The 19,990-nt window shown below is 39.4% G+C and overlaps 1 protein-coding gene across 13 annotated transcripts in view; it reads left to right on the top strand.

Moving 5' to 3' along the window:
* FRY (FRY microtubule binding protein) overlaps nucleotides 1–19,990 on the top strand; it is a 199,377-nt gene that overhangs the window by 23,177 nt on the left and 156,210 nt on the right. For 2 of the 13 annotated variants that reach the window (XM_008631446.2, XM_017731356.1), the window contains exon 1: nucleotides 14,058–14,869. The exons of 9 other annotated variants lie outside the window; for them this stretch is intronic. In XM_008631446.2, the coding sequence (XP_008629668.1) occupies nucleotides 14,800–14,869 (70 nt within the window). In that variant the 5' untranslated portion in view covers nucleotides 14,058–14,799. Of the gene's footprint in view, nucleotides 1–14,056; nucleotides 14,870–19,990 lie in introns of those variants that run through there. 2 more of the 13 variants (XM_017731354.1, XM_017731359.1) reach the window with 2 other exon arrangements.

Genomic DNA, 19,990 nt, shown 5'->3' with positions numbered 1-19,990 from the left:
GGTTATTTTGGAATGTGTTTTTTTAAGAATTTTGGGGGCTGAATCTCAGATTAGGAACCTGACATGAATAGCTCAGGACATTCTTTGTTATATTTGGGGTTTTTGGGAAATTGAATTTGCAGAGTATTTCACAATATGATACCAATTTAAATTCCTTTGCACTGGGTATACTAATGTGTAGCTGCTAGGCAAAGCTAAAATGCAGTATTATATTTAGATGCAATCTCAAAGACCCAACAAATGTCTGTTCATGTTTTTTAATCATATTTTAAGTTGTACTTAAAATTTATTAAAATAAGAAATCTTTTCCATCTATTACTGGAATATATTTCTGTTTCAAGGAAAAAAATGTCTGTAGTTATGCAATGTATGTTGTGTGTGACACAATCCCATGGCTCCTGTTATAAGGACCTGTTGTGTAGTGGGCTTTTACTTATTTAGTTGTTTTAGAACTCCCGGAGGGTATTGATGTGACTTTCTGTGGGATTTTGCTCTGTGGCTTTGGAGTTACTGTTTCATGTTGGCTGTAATGGCAACATGCTTTAGTTGCAGAACATGTTAGAGATTGAGTGTCTATACGGTATCTGTAAGATCAATTTGTTGTGAATTATCTGCTATCAGAGTAAGCCTTTTCTGGGGTAATTTATGCTGCAAACAATATAAGGCTGGCCCACTAATTATTAAGCACAATCTTAAGTCTGTGTTTTGGTAAGGAGAGGGACAGTTCACAAGTGCCATCTTTCAAACTGTAATCTCATTTGTCCTGTATTTCCTACTTTGTTTAGGATCTTTGAAGTAGTCAGTCTCTTGCTGGCCCATCCTCTCCTGTTGTTCTTATGCAAGTCAGAGAAATCTCTCTCCAGCAAAGTTGCTCCATTTCTTCTGTATTTTGCCTGGATAACTCTCCTGGCAATTCTCAGACCCAGTTCAGAAGTTGGCAAGAGCTGAGGAATCGAGAGAGAACTGGATGTTGCCACCAGCATTTAGATAATGTTTTGCTGTACCCTTGTAGGCTGCTTCATGGCACTTGGCCTCGTGGCAAGAGAACAGCCCCAGGTGCTAATGAAGGCATGGCATTCACAGTCCTACACAGTTGAATCACCAGTCTGTCCAGCAGAACGTAACTTTAATTACCACAGAGGTCATTAAAACTCAGCACCAGTTTGCTCAGTGAGTCACAATAAAGTACTTCTGATAAGACTTGTTTAGATTTATCATGGACAGTTACTGACTCGTCTATAGAGAATCACTCAAGTATTAAATTTCCACTAGTTGCTGAGGCTCTGTTCCAAAGTAAAAAGTCTAATCTGCAGCAGAGGTTTTGCTATTACAGAAAGATGCCAGGGTGAAAGAAGGATGACAAGAAAAGCAGAATACCAGAGACTAAATTAAGCTCACAAGATGGAATTTCAGGGTCTGAAATGTAATTTTCTGCCCAGTGAATTGAGGATAAACAAAACATATGTGTACAAGTCCAATTTTAAATCTGTTCTGGAACTAGAAAATCAGCAGTTCTCTCTTTAGAAGCTAGTAATAATGTAATTCAAGTTTAGATTTGTCATACTAAATGTTGTTGGACTCGTAAGCAAGAGTAGTGTCACAGTTCGTCCTTTATCTGGTTTCAGGGTTAAGAATACTTCTGCATAATCTATTGTAATATTTTTATTCTTCCCACTTGAAAGCCCATCCTAAAAGAGGTCTCAGTGACTTTGTAAACTTCACTCATCAGCAAGGAGAATGATGGTGATAGAGATGGAGAAGGCCCAAGTAGCCAGTGCTGCCTTTGCCTCAGTCTTTACCTTCAGGACATCTTCAGGAATCCCAGGACCCAGAGACGAGTGGGAAGGCCTGAACTAAGGCTTTACCCTTGGTACAGGGATAACAGGTTAGGGAACATTTGAAACAAGCTGGGCATCCATGGGACCTGACAGGATGCAAGCACAAGTGCTGAGGAAGCTGGCTGGCATCATGGTCCAGCCAGTCCTGACAGTCTTTGAAAGCTCATGGCTGCTGGGGGAGGTTCCTGAGGACTGGAAGAGACCAAAAGTGACTCCTCTCTCCAGGAGGGGCAAGAAGAAGGATCTGGGAGCTGCTGGCTGGTAATCCTCACCATAATCCCTGGGAAAGTGATGGGGCAAATAATCCTATAATCCATTTCCAAACATAAGAAAAGTAGGTGTTCGGGAGCAGTCAGCATGTTTGTATGAAGGGGAAATCATGCTTTACGAACTCAATAGCCTTCTAAAACAATGGATAGCCAGCTTGGTGGATGGTGGAAGATCAAAGGATACTGTTTGTTTCAACTTTAGAAAGGCTTTCGACAGTATCTCCTTGAACATCATCATAGACAAAATGATGAAATACAAACTCGATGAATGAACAGTGAGGTGAGCTGAAGGCTGAGCTGCCAGGCTGACTGGGTTCTGATTAACAGCATGAAGGCTCACAGGAGGTCAGTCACTAACAGCATAGCCCAGGGGTTGATACTGGAGCCAGTACTGTTTAACAGGAATCTCATGAAGCTCAATGAAAGGAAAAGTCAAGTTAATACAATTTTAACACCGTTTTCTTCAGTATTTCCCCTACTACTTCCACAAGTACTTTCGTTCACTCTGTATTACTGAAAATCTTACCAATTCTCCTACTCTACTTTCCAAGATTATTATAATTGTTTAGGCATTTCCTGATTATTCTGTTCATTGACAACCTTTCTCATGAAATAGTTCCAGAAAATAGACTCTGCTTTTTTTATTCTTTTTGTGGAAGAGAAATGGTGAAACTGTCAAGCAATCCTATAGGCCTACTTCATTGTGTGTTGCCTATAAGCAAGGCCCATTGTTGCAGGAGTTGCAGACACCTTTCTTTTCTAAGCTCCCTGGCTTTCCTCCACTCCTGATACTTGCATAAGGAATAGTGGTAGGAACTTCCATGAGCATTAGCATTGCTCCTTTCTCACAGTAGAGGTCTAGAAGGAACAGATGCAGTAACTTTAACAGATTTATCATCCTATAAGGACTGATCATCACTGTACATTCCAGCTTTTTAAATCTTCAAGCTCATTTTCTGACCATGCTTCTTGCAATTAGAGCTAAAATGTATCTATTCCTGCAACAGCCAAAGTTTAATAAGAGCTCAGCCAGAAAAGTGGCTTGGAAGAATTTTCTTACCATAAAATGCATTGCCTCTTACGGGTGTCTGTAAATGCATATGAGCAGTTGGGAAAGCTGTTTAACCACATAATCCCTGTGAAAAGCTCTGATTTTTTTAACAGGTTGGGGTTTTTTTTAAATATAGAAGCATTATTTTCCTTTGCTTCTTTCCCCCACCTGAACACCTATCAGGCTCCATTGCATTGACCTGTGGGGATACTCATGGCCACATTCATAACTGAAGGTAATGAAGGTAATACTGTAGCCCCCAAGACACACCCACTCCTCAAATCAAACTTCTGTTCCTAACTAGTGCTAGCACAAGGAGACCTGATGGAAATTATGAGGGACAGGGAGAGGATGGAAGAATTTCACAGCTTTTTCAACAGTAGCACAATCTCAGGTTAGCTTAATCAAACAAGAAAACACACTTTGGGTGAAATCTGTCTTATTATCAGATGGGGGAGAAGTATCCTGTTCTTGGAGAAGTTTCCATTTTATAAAGGGTTCTGCCTGTGCTGATGCTATGTTTTTAGTTAACTGAATTAGTCAGTAGCTAGCAATGACCTCCCTTGATCTGTGGAAGAGTTCAGGCAAGGTTTGTGCATTGCAGCTCAGTGTGAGTCCGGAGGATTTGGTGTCACTGAGCACCGGTACCCGACTGAGCATGAGCTCCAGTTCCACACCCAGCACTGCCTGCAGCTACACTGGAAGATTTCAAAGCAGGTGAATCCCAGTTATTTTTTTATGATCACCATTCCCTTTTGAATAAGGTTGCTATAAAAGTTAACTGGATTTTTTCCAGATCTAAGCATCATATTCAAATAAAAGTATTCTGTCTCAGTGGATTGTTTTCAATTATATATCCTATATTTTAGATCTCACTTCACAGCTGAGAAGCCAAACCAGAGATGAAAAAGAAAGAACTATTTTCCTCTTCTGATCTGGCAAAAAAAAAAAAAAAAAGGGGAGACAATAAGATCTGCTAATTTTAATAAGTTTTAAAAATTTGAGTTTAGATTTTCAAAGCCTTTAATGATGCAGTAGACAAACAAGTATTTGGGAGTTTGATACTTAACCAGATTAGACAATAATATACAAAGCAACTGTTAGATGTTTCAGAAGCTAAATGCCTTTGAAAATCTAGGCTCTGGTGACTCAAAATCATTAATCATTTTAAGTGTAGTTAAAGCAACTATAATTACTACTGCCTTTTCTAGGAAACTGTTCAGTTTAAAATGTGACATCTTTTTGTGCTTTCTTCCGTGTGTACTAAGCCTAAAGTACTTTCTTTTTTCTTTTAGTTAATAAAAAGCAGATTGTATATTTTGTTTTGTACATTACATTCTATCACTAAATTGCAGTTTCCATTCAAATGTAGCATGCAAGAAACCTTGAGTAACATAACCCTCTTAAACAGGAAGAAAAAATTTACCTTTTTCCAACATAAGCAGGCAGCTCTGTTAGACCTCATATCTCTGGGAGAACCAAGACATTTTTCGTTTGGCAGGAAGGGATGGACTCTGAAGGATATAAAAGACCCAGTGACAAAGACTGCATGTATATTTAACTTGGCCACTGTGAGGACACTTGTGCTTCTGTAGAACAGCAGCAAGTTGGAGGATGCTGGAGCTCTTCTATTGCCTGTGCCCAGATCGAAGTGTTGCTGTTGCAAAACCTTCACCACAGCAGGGGAGAGCCCTCGAACAAGTGCTCATCAGTTAAAAAATACTATGTTCAGGGGGAAAAAAAAGCAGCAAAGAAAGGCTCTCGTTCTGAAATTGAGATCTCTCCTGGCACAGATTACTCCAAAAGATGAAACAATACATACTTACAGATAATGTTCCAATGGGGAAAAAAAAAAAAAATTTTTGCAAGTCAGAACAAGTGTTCTTATGTAAGATCAGTGAGATTTTTTTTTTAACCAAATTGTTGTCTCCTATCTAGCCAGCATCTAAACACACTGTTTTGCAAGTTAAGGGTGTTACATGGTAAACTCCAGATGTTGTGTCTCACCAGTGTTTGCCTAGGAGGGTTATGTGGAAAGTGAATTCAAAACTACATAAAACAAGACATATTCCCTTCGACAACTGATTAGGATTGAAATGGTTTGCTGACAGCAATTCTTGAAAGAATGGAGAAAATAATTTTGAATAATAACAGGAGAGCTCTAAGGCAGAAGTTGTAACTGAAGGGTATGCATGTAATGAGAAATGTGAGGGAAAAGCAACCGTGAGAAACAGAAATTTCACGGTAAAATCATATGGCCTGATTTTTCCTGACTACTTCACAGCAGTCCCTTATGTAAAGTTGCTGTAAAGTAGCCAGTGGCTTGAGTCATGAAGATTTTTGCTGACAGCTATTTATGTTTACTTTGGATATTCAGAAATATTTTCAAAGGGGTGAAGGGCATGGTGACAGCCTAATTATTAAAGGTATCAAGTGAGCTAAGAAGTGTATGTGCATGTCCTGTTTATAACCTACAGTCAGGGAAAGAAAAATTTATTTTTTGGTCTACCACCTGGCATGACTTCTTGGGCAGTCCTGATTTTTGAAGTATTTGTTCTTCCCACCTTGAAACAAAAAAGTTTTAAAAATTGTAGATGTTATCTAGCTTAGTCATTAGGTCCCTGGTCTAACTGGAGGTAGCACTGATCTGAGCTCCCTGAACTTGAACTTTCTATTAGCAGCTCTGAGTAAAATGAGAAAAAACCTGTTATACTGCAATGAGCCAGGCTCTAGCTATTCCAAGCACTTCACTCACAGCGGGGGCCTGAGTCCTGCTCTGAATGATGTGCAGTCTTGTTTGTGGCAGTACATGTCTGGGAAGTACATGTCAAGGAAGGAAGATTGGTGGCAGCGATACAAATTTGATACTTCATCATTTGAAGGATAAGCTATGGCCAGCTAAATCTGATGGTGCTCAGTTTCCCTGTTTCAGCCACGTAATTCTTACGCAGCTGTTGCAAGAGGTTTTTTGGAATCATTCAGAGTGGACACTGTACCCATAAGACCCACCTGAGGAGACTGGAGGTGTTTGCATTACAGGGCCACGTGTGCCAGCTCTGACCTGATGCCTGGCTGGTCTGACCCTCTCTCTGACAGCAGGCAGAGCCTGATACCTGATAGGAAGGTGTAAGAGGCAGCAAATGTAGTACAATCTGATCCCATGTCCATCTCATCTTGATCTATAGTAGATGGAAGCTGGTTGAAATCCTTCCAACATCTTTTGTTCTCATTTTATGAAAGAAGTAAAAAATTGACTTATTTTCTAAGGTTGATGTTTCTAGTGGAGCAAAGGGACATAACCAGAAGGATACCTTTCCACCAAATAATGTGAACATTGAGGTGTGAGTATCCAAATAGGTCAGTCAGAAAGGAAGAAGTGTTAATAATTAAAGACAGAATGAGAGAATGGAAAGGAAAGTTTAAAAAAAGAACGAGTAAGAAAGTAGCCTGTCACTGGACCATCTTATTTAAAGTCAGGGAAAGCTTTAAGAACTGGTCTGGCAGAATTAAGAGAAAGAATATGTCTGTAAATGTTTATTTGAAGTTCAAGAAAACATTTCTGTTAAAAATCACACTCAGGAAGTGCATACATTGAGATAAGATCTGTCTGGGGGATGGATTAGTATTAGAGAACAAATTAGAGCTACTGCACTGAAAATTCCACCTCCTAATTAGATAATCAATGAAAACATCATACACATGCAACATGTTACACGGAGGTGTCTTGTGGAAAATGAATGTTTTGAACTTGTTATTCTACAGGGGAGACAAAAGTAGGGTGTGTGATACGGTTTGTATTTGGGTCAGGGGTGCCTTGGTTTTGGTATCAGCTCACCACTCCAAGTGGGTACACCCCCCTCTTTGTCTCTCTTGCTGTGCTTTCAGTCACATCTCGGGCACCTCTCTGAAAAGGTGGGAGCTTTTCCTTTCCCACGGCAGGTTCCCAGCCAGCTGCCTCTCACATGCCTGAGGAGGAAAGGGAAAGGGGAGTTTTGCCCAGCTCCACGGCTGTGGCAGAACAGGGGGAGAGCTGTGCTTGGAATCTCGGGGTGTGTCTGTGAGCACAAGAATGAGGAGAAACAAAGCCGAGAACTCTTATGATCTCAGCTACAGTAACATACAGTAATTGTGAGCCATCCCTAGAGACCCTGTAGGAGCAAATAGGTTGCTTTGAACAACAGCATGTAATGGAAGGTGTCCCTGCCCGTGGCAGGGGTTTGGAATAGTCAATCTTCAAAGGTCCCATCCAACCCCCAACCATTCTGTGACTCTGAATATCTAGCAATGGGCATGCTCCAGCCCTTCCCTTCCTGGCTTCCACCTCTCTGCCCTCCCACAGAGTTTCCTGGAGGGTAGAAGACATACATCTGCATGACAGAAGGAAAGGGAGTTTATGACTTAATACGGCCCTAAATTTTGCAGTATTTGGGGGTTCAGTCTATGCGTTGTGTCATGAGGAAATATGTGTAATAACTTGAGAAAAAGAGGGACAGCCACAAAATCTGGGTTCCCTCTGTTCTAGACTGGTACCAATCTCTTACAAGTAAATTAGCAAATACAAATTATACTTTGAGTGTGTGGATGGGGTTCAGCTACACCATCTCATCTCTGAAACAAGCACCCAAAATCAGAGTCACCTTCAGTGGCAGTTTGGAAATTTCCTGCTATGAGGAAGTTCTGACACATCATGCTAGGATGTTTGGAGAGTATGATATACAAACTTGTCTCCAAAATACAGATAAGAGTTTGTTAACAAAACTGAGAAGGGAAGAAGTTTATAGGATTCCAGTAATGGAAAACAGCTTGTTTAGGGATGGTTCCTGGGACCTTCAGGTGAAAATCAGGAAGAAAATACTGCTCAAAAGCTATTCCTCATGCCTCATAATGCCTGTGGGCTGTGTTTGTGGGACACAGGCTCTATTTGGACATGCACAGCAATATTTCTTGCATCAGTGTTGCCTGAGTCTGTGCCCCAGTGGTATTGGTGCAGATTTCCTAATGGGTTATAGGATGGTGTGTTTTTAGCATGCGTATGGTAAGTCTGGGCAAAGAAAATTTGTTCCTGGCTGGCTGATGCTTCCAGACACTGTTCAGCTAGGGAGAAACTCAGAGATGAATGACAGAGTCCTAAGAGGACATGTCAGTTTGACAGCTCCAAAGAAAAATCAAGGGAAGGATAATAGTACTATGAATCTTGAAGGCGTAATTCCAACACTAACCAATTAATCCTCTGCAAAATGCCTAGTTATCATTTGTTATTTATAGATAAGGCACAAACTCCTTACAACCTTCTAATGAATTCACTAAACAAGCTGAGGATGAGAGCTGGGTAATGTGTGAATCTATAATATATCTGTGAAAATACGTTATTTTATTCTATTCAATACCATTTAATAGGTTTCTATTTAAATATTTTATATAATTGTACCCAAATTGCCTGATGTCCTTGCTGCAGAAATACAAACGTGCTTCATTTCAGAGCTGCCGTCTTCCATTTTGACACAGTTTATGATGTAAACACGCATTCCCTATGCATTATTTACCGTTCTCTTGTTTCTGCCTGTTTTGCTTCCTATCACTAGGTGGCAATAGCTGAACAGTCACTTACAAACAGGAGGCAAAACAAAATGGTGCAGCAAAACTAATGAGACATAAACTAAGAAGGATTTCTGTTGCTTTATTTAAAGATTATAATATTAAATGAGATTTCCTTACTGAAATCTTATTTTGTGCAGTACTTTCTGTCACTCTGTTCTTTTAATTTGGATCATAGCAAGATGTTTGTTTTACCTTGTTAAAATACAAGACATTGTAGTACAAAAAATTTGATTGATTTAGATACTACAATTTTGATCTTTGTTTCGGCAGAGGACATTAGTAAAGCTGTGGATCTAATGTACGTGTTATGTCATATCTGCCAGTCTCTGTGAATAGCTCCCATAGCTTAGGGTATCTATAATCATGCTAGACACCTATATTTAGGCACTGGAATACCATTGAACTATGACCAGTATCCATCTGAAAGCTAGCACAGTCTTTCAGGAGCAGAGCAGAAAGAGGTTCCCAGAGAAGGGAATGTTAAATTGTGAATGCAATGCAGCCTTATCCCAGGCAATGACAATATCCTTCTTTGTTTTCCTCTGTTAGGTGTGTTCTGCACTGAAGTCAAATAAATCTGGGAATCACTCTTTGTAGGGTTGCTTTATTTTACCCAAGAGGACTTGACTGTATCAAAACCACAAAGACCCTAATAAGCAGCCCTTGCTTATTCCTGAGGTGCAAACCTCCAGACAGCCAAACTTTTATACAAACTGTATCGGTGTGAATCCAATCTGATTCCCTGGAAATCAGAGACACGGGTATAAGTCAACATATAGTATTATTGGGCTAAAAGGACATAGTATTTGACCCAAAATAAGGAGTAAAAGCTATATGAAGCCATATAAAATAATAATAATAATAATAATAGTAATAATAATGCATGTTAAAATCTCAGTAGTTCAGCACAGCTCCTTTTGGCTTTGAGATCTGTGTCCACATCACTTCTTGGAAGACAAAATTTGAATCTATATTTGCTTTGTTACTGCTGTCATCCCTTAGAGGCTTTCAGCTACTCTTCGCATTTTGCCTCAGATTCTGAAGAGTTAAGATTGCAAAATCCACATAGGCCCTTTCATACCAAGCTAAAATGAGCCCTAGAAGATTGTGCAAGACTGTGCTATATTCAAATCTCCGTGTGCTTTTTTAAGGATTCCTGCAAGCATTGCTTGAAAACATAGAGGACTAAACTGCCTGAATGACTGTAATAAACAGTAGTCACTAAAACTGTAAACAAAATTGGTACCTATGCTACTAAATATTAAGAATCTAAAAATCCAGTTTACAAAAGTAGTTACCCTAAGTATCATGTGTATACAGTGAGGAGAAACAGGCTGCTTTGAACAAATAATTGTGTTCTTTGCGGATACTCTTTGGAACTGTTGTGTCATGCTGAAGGCACTCACCTCCCAGTGTAGGCATCTGAGCTGGATGCCTCAAGATAGATATTGTGAATACCTCCAGCAGTATGTGGTTTTGTTATTCTTGTTCCTTTGCTGAGTGAAAACTTTGGAAATCTATTTTTCATATGTTTTGCAGTGACAATAGCTGTTCATGCAGAATTCTGCTCACAAGAACACTTCTGACCGTGCTGATGAACAGCATCTCCCAGCTTCTTTTTCCCAAAGCTGGGGCATGGAAACTCCACAGCTCCAGACTTTGTTCAGACAGAGAAGGGTATTAGCCAGGTAACCAAGGTTCCTGGATATGTGTTTCCTCTGATCTCAGAAAACAATGAGAGAACAGAAGGTGCTCTGTGTGTCACAAATGTGGAGTGTGAGTTACACACAAACGTGCATAGTTTAAACAATGCTTATTGTAAGCAGCAGGTACTTCATCATGGCAGACACATGAAAAGCCTTACATTTTGAATCTATGGTTTCTTTTGGTGGAAAAAACCTCCGACATTGTTAGTCAATTCCCATGTAGTAATAACATGAAAAAGAAGCCTAGTGTACTTGTAAATATCTAAGTCTGTAATACCCCTCATCAGACAATTTACTTTCACTGACAGATTTCATATGCTCATGCCTGTCTATCTTTCACAGCCTGGAATATGTAATTAAATTGTGAATATTGCAAAGTCAACATGAATGAAAGAGGAAGCTATATAATTTCAAAATTTCTTAGTCTTGTGAGCCTCCCAAAAATAAGTTCAGAACACTAAAATAGAGTGCTTATGTTTCTGCCATTTCAGTGTGTTATTCCTGTTTTAGGACTGTTTCCAAAATGTGAGTAAAATCATTATGTATGGACGATGTCTTACTTGCAAATTTAGGCTGGCAAATATTTAAATTTAATTTAGCATTTAAATTTTTTTTAAAAAAATTATGACTAATGCTAGAAATTAGTAAGATTTTAATTGATTATACTTTTAAAGAAGCTGTTAGAACAATAGTTAAATTCTGAGGCATTTATGTTATGGGTGATACTTTTGAAAGCAGAACCAATAATGGAGGAGTATCAAATCTGAAATAAATCTTAACAACTACCATTCTGTATTAACTCATTCATATGATGCCAAAAAGACAGACTCTAAGAGTGGTGGCATTTTTCTTTAATATGCTTTGTCTTAATGTATCCTTTAAGCTTTTCAGTGTTTTAGTGCAACATCATACTGTCAGTGGAAGCACACAATAGGTAGACACGTTCTTCAGAAAGAATACTAAGTGGTGAGAGCAGTTAATGTTGTGGTGGAATGCTTTAAAAAGACCTACTATATGTGAAATAGAATTACTTTGGCTCCATATCACTTTGGAGAAAGTCAGTAAAAAGGTGCTGGGGATCTGCCACTCCTAGACAGATAGCTGACTGTAGCTGTAGTCTTTTTAATGTTAGTCCACAGGGAAGTGCAAGTAGGCATGAGGTGATACTTGAACATCCCAGACACAAACTCTACCTACGATAGTCAAATCCAGGTATCCTTGGATGAGATAGCCCATTTATTTCTTCACCAAATGATCACAAAGTCAGGAAATTATTGTTAGACTGCTTAGACCTGATAACTGGTGAAGACCAGGTGGCAGGAACATTACTGGATCCTGTTCATACAAGCTGATTCAGAATAAGCAAGGATAGATCTGCAGATTTGAAAATACAAACTTGAGAAATAAAAATGGACTGGACAGTGACAATTAAGAAAACTGCCTGTGCAGGATGTCTGAGATTTCTTTAACTTGAAAGCACCAAGACCAACCAACCAACAAAACCCTTAACTTTTCATTCTGCCTGTGAGGGAAACACGGGACCCTCAGGAGCATTCCATGGGGCCAATGGGTCACCCAAGTCACCTGGTACTCTCCCGATAGCAGCAGTACAAAAGATGAGCTGAGTAAGACTATGTGAAGGAATTAAAACCAAGTGGTTAAGCATTCTTGCTCCTTTACATCTTTGAAACAAGAACATTGATTTTGAAGAGTCCAGTATCCAGTGAGGATGAGAGATGGAGTAAGAATAAGATTTGACCACTACTGTGTGAATGCTTTTGCCTTTAGTTTTCATTTTGCCTTGTAGAAGAACAGAGGTAGGAGGAGTAATACTAACAGAACAAAAAATCAATTGTGAGGTGGAAAAAACCCTCAAATGTCTTCAAATTCACATTACAAAAACCTGCTAACTTCCCATTCATTCACTCATTTCCAAGGAAGAGCAGACATATGAAGTTGCAGCTTGGGTAATGAAATTTTTGTTGAGCGCATCAAAAGAGGGATTCTGCCCTGTAAATATAAACCACAGGTTTTATGGGGGGAGAATAATCTGTATCAGCAGAGAGGCTGCTTGATACTCAAGACTGAAGCAAAATTTGGTGGGAGATTATATTTAAAGGTGTGAATTTAATTCAAAATTGGGTAAAATAGAATATGGATTTAGGAAATACAACTACTTGCAAATTAACCTCAATAAGAGAGTTGCAATAAAATTAATATATCAGTCATCCCCAGAAAAGCATTTGATATAACACCACAGAGGAAAATGTTACTTAAATCCTTGAACATAGGAGTTAATGCAGTATTTGTGATGGTGAATAAGGACTTCAAAACCTACTTGGCATTGTCTCTGCTGAAAAATCAGTTAGTGGGATGGTGGGAAGTCATCAGTCCTAGATCTTGGAACGTCCCTTATTTTGGTGTTGAATTTACCTTTAATTGTAAAAAGCTGGAGTGTGCTGGCTAAACAGGATGGCACAATGAGGAGGCTTTGTCAGTGTAGGGGTAGGGGAAGAGGTACAAATGGGACAGCAGGGTCTCAGTATAAATTGGGGATGCACAGCGACAGCAATGGGATGATAATTAACAGCACAGGGAGGAAGAGCTGATCAGCTTTCATTGACATAGCTGGTGAGATCAAACCCGAGATACTCTGAACGTTTCTGGTTGTTCATGTCCGTAAAAGGGTGTAAACAGGTTTTGAGTGAAGTTCATTTAGGAACTGAAAGAGGTTTACAAAGTGAGTTTCTGCAACAGCCTTTCATTAGTGAGGACACAAAACCTTATCTCTAGATGAGGTATGTTTACAGAAGACATTTAGCATATTTTCAGTGAGAACCACAGGAGCTTGGTCTCAATGACCCTTGTATTCCTCAGTTTCCAATCCAAACATCAAATATTCTGCATACTGAAACTAAAAATAATGTGTGAATACAATTGCTGACAAAGTTTTTAGAAGAATCAGCAGCAGACAAGCTCTGTTTTGTCTCAGATACTGTAATTATGAAATGCTGCAGGAAATTTATTCCACTAAGTGAGAAAAAAAAGTACTGTTATTCCCAGGAAATAATATCTGGAAGGGTGATACCAAGAATATATGAAACAAAAAGTATTTTGGAAACTGATTCTTATTTTTCTTCATTACCATTAAAATATGCATACTGATGTAGTGTGATTATGTGAAATAAAACCTTAGGAATATGGAAATTGTACCTAGCAATTAAGTATTTTGTAGAAAATAAAGAGAGATTAACAAGCAGTGAATTGCTTCTGCCTCATTTTTCTTATGTGAGTTCAGTTCCTTTTTAGAAACCATTATTCAAGATAAAAATGATATCAAACTGAGTTTTCTGGGGCTCTTTCAGAGGTGAATACAAAGCAGTGCGCTCTCTGGCTTATTTGCCGTTATGAATTCAGCTTGCTGTCTCTCATCTTTGTTAGGGGAGGGGGCAGAAAAAGTGTCAAGAAAAAATGACAGCACGTTTTTCTGTAGCAGTGAAAGAAAAGCAGAAGCAGCCAGTCTGAATGCCGTGGGTTTAGTGCTCTGGAAGTGCTTCTCTTGTGCAACTGGGCTGAGGGAGAGCCTTTTCCTTCCCAACGTCACTGCAATCAGATATATGGGTGCAGCTCAGCTTTACCGCAGCATGATGCAGTTCTGTATAGTTCAGCGTGCTCTTCTTGGGAACAGGCGGAAGGAGAGCAGCTGACCAGAGCAAGCAGAGGATGTTCATTAGAGGGTGCTTTTTCCCCCCTAAAGCTAAGCAGTACGTGTGAGATTCCTGCAGCTGCAGAAGAGACGGTTTCAGTGGGGCTTGAAGTTGATACTCGGTTCTCGAGAGGAGGTGCATACGCTCGGGCTGACAGCTTGTGATGGGAAAAAAGCTTCAGACAGGCAGACTGCGCGTTATTAAAAGCACGGCTCAGACGCCCTTCGGGAAGATACTCTAACTGTGCTTGTGGAACAAGTGCTGTGGTGCTGCATATGCCTTAACCAACCAGAAGAAATTTGCCCGGTTGCAGAATGGAATAAATGAAAATACGTACTGAGGGGGCGAGGGAATAAAATACTCTTCAGATAGAATTAAGTACAAGCCCCGAAGGAAGAGCAAAGGACAGAAATCTTATGGTGTGTTTTTGTTGTTGTTGTTGTGGAGCTTTTTCAATTTTTTTTTAAATGAGCTTACCTACCATGAACGGAAGAAGTGGATCTGCGGAGACTTCATTTCCTCCTCTGACCCCTCGTTTACATCACTGACTGGTGACAGTCACATCTACATACATAGTACCTGCCACTTCAGCTGCTCAGAATTATAGAAGCCTCTTTGTATGCAGCAGACATGGCTAGCCAGCAGGATTCAGGCTTCTTTGAAATCAGTATCAAATATTTACTGAAATCCTGGAGCAATAGTGAGTAGCAGAAGAGTAATCTTTTCATATTATGCATTGCTTGATAAATAGCTAGGATAACCTGAAGGCTAGAGTCTTATCTTTCTGTATGTTTGTGTTATATAAACCAAGTAATTTTTGCTTTTGTCAGCTCTAAAAATCAAAATGTCAGAGATTTAAAAGGTTTCATTAACTGCAAGGGCTGTAATGAGATTATACTAGATTTTGCTTGATTGAATTCTGAAGTTAGGCTGCTTTCTGGGTCTAACAGTACATTGCAAGGGAGTGCATTCCAAGCAGCATTTCCTGCCTACATATTTGTTTGATTTGTTCAGACTTTATCTAAATATTTTTTTAAATGCTGTTTAATCACAAGGGTGTGGCATTGCTCAGAAGTTGGTTTTTATTAATTGTGCACCGAGGACAAAAATATAATTATTCTATTTAAGGTCTGAAAGTCATTTTAATGTGATGGGAAGCAAAACATCAGTTGCTTATAGCTGCTCTTCCCACCCTCTATGCTTAATTTCAGAATCTTGTGCAATATTTCTATCCAGAAAGAATCCATCTGTTTATCTGATCCAGGCTGGGTTTTGCAGAATGTAAACAAATAGCATTTTAGTCTTCCATAGTCTTTTCAGTACTGCTGTTCCTGATTTCCACTGCTGTTTAAATCAATTGCTCTATAGATGTTTTAGCTATATTATATAATGAAGATGTCTGAATAAAATTTAGTGCTTGCAAACATATTCAGATTAGGTAAGGCAATGAGATAACACTGGCAGAAATTTGCTTTTTAAGTTAAAATACATGAAGAGTGTATTCCTTCTCTGTAGGAGCTTTAATTAACAGTGCTAAGTCTCCATATTAACTGTTTTTAAAAGATAGAACACAGTATCTCTGGAAAAATCCAACTTGGCTACATGTGCAATAAGGTTCTGATCATCCTACTATCTATAATTTAATAATTTCTGCATAAAAGACTAGTGGTTTAAAATCCTGTGGTATAAAAGAATTGCAAAATCTACTTAATACAAGGTGAATATCTTATACCTGCGAAGAAATAAACAAAACACTATATTAGATGTGTGATATGCAAGGCTTGTCTTCATTAAATGATATCCATAGAAACTGTATTTTTCCAGGTCATTTGTAACCTCAGTAACACTGTAGTGCTTGTTTGGATCTGTTTTTCTACCACAAGTGTGAAGCCACCAGGGAATAATAGTATTACCTAAACAGCATTGCTTATCTGCCCTCCTACCAAAATATTTAATGCATATTCATTTAAATAAGTGATCCCACAAGGACTAGGAGAGAATTTTATGATTCAGTTACCTTCTTGGACTAATATTAATCAAATACTGAGAACATAAGTGTGTATTGTGACAACACATACTTTATAACAAGCTAGGCACTGCTTATGACAGGAGAAAAACAAGTCAGTTTATGGTGCAGAAATCAAATCAGTTCTATTTTTGTAGTAGTCTACTGTAACTTGAAGTAAAACTAGTACTTAAGAATATAAAACCACCTATATTGTGGAATTAAATATAAAGTGTTGGCTTTTTTTCTTTTTCCTTTATCTTGAGGAATATTGAAAGTATTTCAATGTAGGAAAGGTATTTCTAGTCTGAAATTATAAGTCCTTAAGTTCTAGTTTAGGGAAATGGAAACAGTATATGAATAATTGATATTTCTGACATTCTTTTAGTGGATAAACACCCCTTCTACCATATCTGAAGAAACAGTAAGAGGAGATAGAGTAAATGAACCCAGATTGCCTTAAACTTGTTGCCAAATGGGGTTTTTTTTTGCTTTTGTACTGGAAGGGTATGTTCATCAATCTGAACATATCCTCTCTAGCTGAAAAACAAACGATTTGATAATAAGACAGTAGGGAGTTCAAAAAAGCTAGGGCTTTCTTCAGCTCTGCTATGTGATGGGTGGAGCAGAGGAAAACACTTCCCTTGCTTGAGAAACTGCTGGGAAGCCTGCACATGCATGCATGGGAGCATGTTTTTCAGAGAATAGGTGCTGTGTCTGCACACCCAAGACCAGAAGTAAGCCGTGAGTTATGCTGGGGCATTTACATAGCAGCAAGAGGTCTAACATACAATTTTAAAAGAAAAATAACTTTGGTTCCTACAATATGTATTTTGCTGCAATGTCAACAGTGTAGAGGTGCTGTCCATCTATGTTTCTGCAAACTGGCACATTAAAACATCAGTTTAAACTGCATTTATCCTTCCCAGGCTTTTTAGTCCCACCAAAACCAGGTCTTTCCATTTATTTGTGTTTTGGCTTACACATTAGAACATTAGCATTTTCTGGCAGATTGCCATCCATATCTGTTGCCCAAACCATGAGATATACTGCCTGGGATGACAGTTTTCTCTGACTTTGCTGTCTAAGGTGTTTAACAAACTAGCATTCTTGACATGCCAGGCAGGATTTCAGTTCAGTGTCACACAGCACTCACTGAGGTGTTCACCTAGCATGCTGTTGCATTTGCATGTTCATCAGCCGGCTAAGGAGGCAGGTAATTGGTGGGTGATGGGGTCAGTTCATTTTAACTGGTGCAGTCAGGGTGATCCAGTCAGATACAGTCCCTGGTGTGTTCCCAGTGAGCCTGCGCTCTTCTTCCTGGAGGATAAAAAAGCCAAGTCACAGTCTGGCCTTCGTATTATCCCATCAAACTGAGATCTCAAAATACTCCTTTGTGCAGTTCCCAAGACAGACTTTTGCTGTGCACGTGTCCATAAGATACTGTGCACATCGTGCTGTCTGGAAGATATTCCTGTATTATGTTGGAGATGGAATCAGAACTGGGATTCTCTGGTTGGAAAATAAGAATAATCTAAGGGGCTTTTTTTACCCATCTCATCTATGTTATGTTTTCTTAAATATTCAAGTGTTTTTGATCAGTGCTGCATTAGTCAATAACTGCATTAATCATTTGCATTACTTCTTTTTGAAAGTACTGCTGAAATGTCTATGCCTGCGCAAGGTGAGTGGTGCTCACTTGGCCCACTGAGGTCAATAAGATGACAAGAATAAAATAGGGCTTACCAAAAGTAGGACAATTGAGAGTCTTTTCCTCAGATTTGTTATGGAAATATTGCAAAATGCATTTTTGTAAATAAACATTTGTAATTGATTCAAGGCATAATACATGAATTCAAATGTTAAGAACTTGAAGTCTGATCTTTCCTTAGATTTTTTTTTTTTACTTTTTTGAATGAATCAGATAGACTTATTCTGAATTTAATTTCCAAATGTCTTTTTCAAATTCATAGTTTAAAAAATCTGAACAGAACTTTTGAAATCAAGCTACAGGAAGCTAGAGTACCATCATTATAAACTGCAGAAATGTCTATAATAAATTCTGCCTTTTGTAGTTCCTAGATCTGATAAGCAATTAAGTTTATTGGAGGAAAGGATTCTGTAGAAGAATCTAAATGGCACAGGTAGATGGCTGACTCGTGCTCTCACAAGTCAGCTCCTGTGTGGTCTTGTAGAAGCTGCATTTCATTGTCTTGCAGTTATGAGAGATAGGTTTTAAGGTTTCTTTCTGTGTAGTGAAATGAAATTGCATATTTTGCATAGAGAATATTATATTTGGCACTTCTTATAGAACAGAGTTATCTGCAGGGCCTGATTTGGTGGATTGCAATGGTAGTTTATCTACCTTTGGATAGCAAGGGGATTTTCTGCAGACTTGTATTTAATGCAGACTCAGAATAAGGACTTTTCTAGTATCAGGACTTCAGGTCTCTTTCCCATGGCCCGTACTTCCTTGCCTTCTTCCACAGTAGCCGACATCCACATCAAAATCCTCATGTCATCATCTTCTTCACCTTTGTGCTGTACAAAGCCCATTGCTCAGTCCTCCTGCCACACAGTGTTCTCCATCTCTGTGCCCCTGTGTGCCCAATCCCTGTAGCAATGGTCGTCAAAAGCTACTTCTTGTTTACAAGTGGTGGTAACATCAGAGACAGCCCAGGCCTGGGAGCACACAGACACTGACATCAGCTCATGTCCCACAGCACTATGAGTAGGATCTCTGGCTCCTCCACCTCTTGCTGGTCACGTACTGAGCTGAACACTGGGCTAGCATCAAAACAAGTTCTGTGGTCAAAAGAGCATCAGGCATCAGAGACTTTCCAGTGGCCAGCATGAAGCCTGAAGGATTGCTAGCTGCCATGTTCTGTTCTTCTCTTGAAGATAATGTTTCTACCATGTCAGGAAAAGAAATTAATGAAGAGCATTTAGTCATTCATTAAACGAATGTAATACACAAGGCAATAAAATTCAGCCTTTTTACAGAAAATATTCATGAAGTCCTGTGTCGATGAGCAAGAGAAAAGGGAAGGCCGCAGACATTTTCGTAGCTGAAAGTCTCTATTATGTCCAAGTCTGTGATGCACTAGTTTGATCTTCTAGTAAGATTTTATTGTGCACAAGGGTGATAACAGCTGTTTTGCAGGGTTCCCTTATCTGCAGTCAAACACAGACCTGTTTAAGGCTGAATAGCTGAGCACACCATGCTGTCAGACTTCGTGATTTATAGCAAGATACCAATCAAGGAAAGAGGCTCCTTCGTGTTTCTCAGTGCCCACTTAGACAAACACATTCACTGAACAAGGGGAACCTATCCTTCCTTCCGTCTCTCTTGCGCTGGCATCCGTACTCTTGCAGGCCCAAGTAACCTGATTCCAGAAGCTGATGTGCTTCAAACTCACCACGCAGGGAGATCAGTCCTTGCCTGAAGCAGCTGGGGAAGGGACAGGGCCAGCGGCTGCGGTAGGCAGACTGAGAAACTGGGACCCGTGTGTCCTGCTGGCTACTGAGGTCTCATCCTGATACACCTGGGGAGAGCTGGTCCTTCCACAGCCCTGCCTTTGGGGAGCCCTGGGCACAAAGGTTTAGCATCTGCTCGTGTCTTGGCATCTGAGTCTGCCTGGGACAAGGGATGCCATTAATTCAAGCTATTGTGCTACATGAAGGGGATTGATTGCTCTGTCCATTGAGCCTGAAGGGAGGGTGCTTAGTGTGTTCTTCAGCTTTAAGTAGTCTGTGATTGTCAGCAGTAAAGTGTCTTGCTTGATAATGGTGACTGTTATCTCCCAGGAACTTTCT

The sequence above is a fragment of the Corvus brachyrhynchos genome, unplaced genomic scaffold (assembly GCF_000691975.1).
Source record: "Corvus brachyrhynchos isolate BGI_N302 unplaced genomic scaffold, ASM69197v1 scaffold103, whole genome shotgun sequence".
Lineage (NCBI taxonomy): Eukaryota > Metazoa > Chordata > Aves > Passeriformes > Corvidae > Corvus > Corvus brachyrhynchos.
The sequence above is the reverse complement of the archived record's forward strand: the minus strand, read 5'-3'. Positions and strand labels throughout refer to the sequence as shown.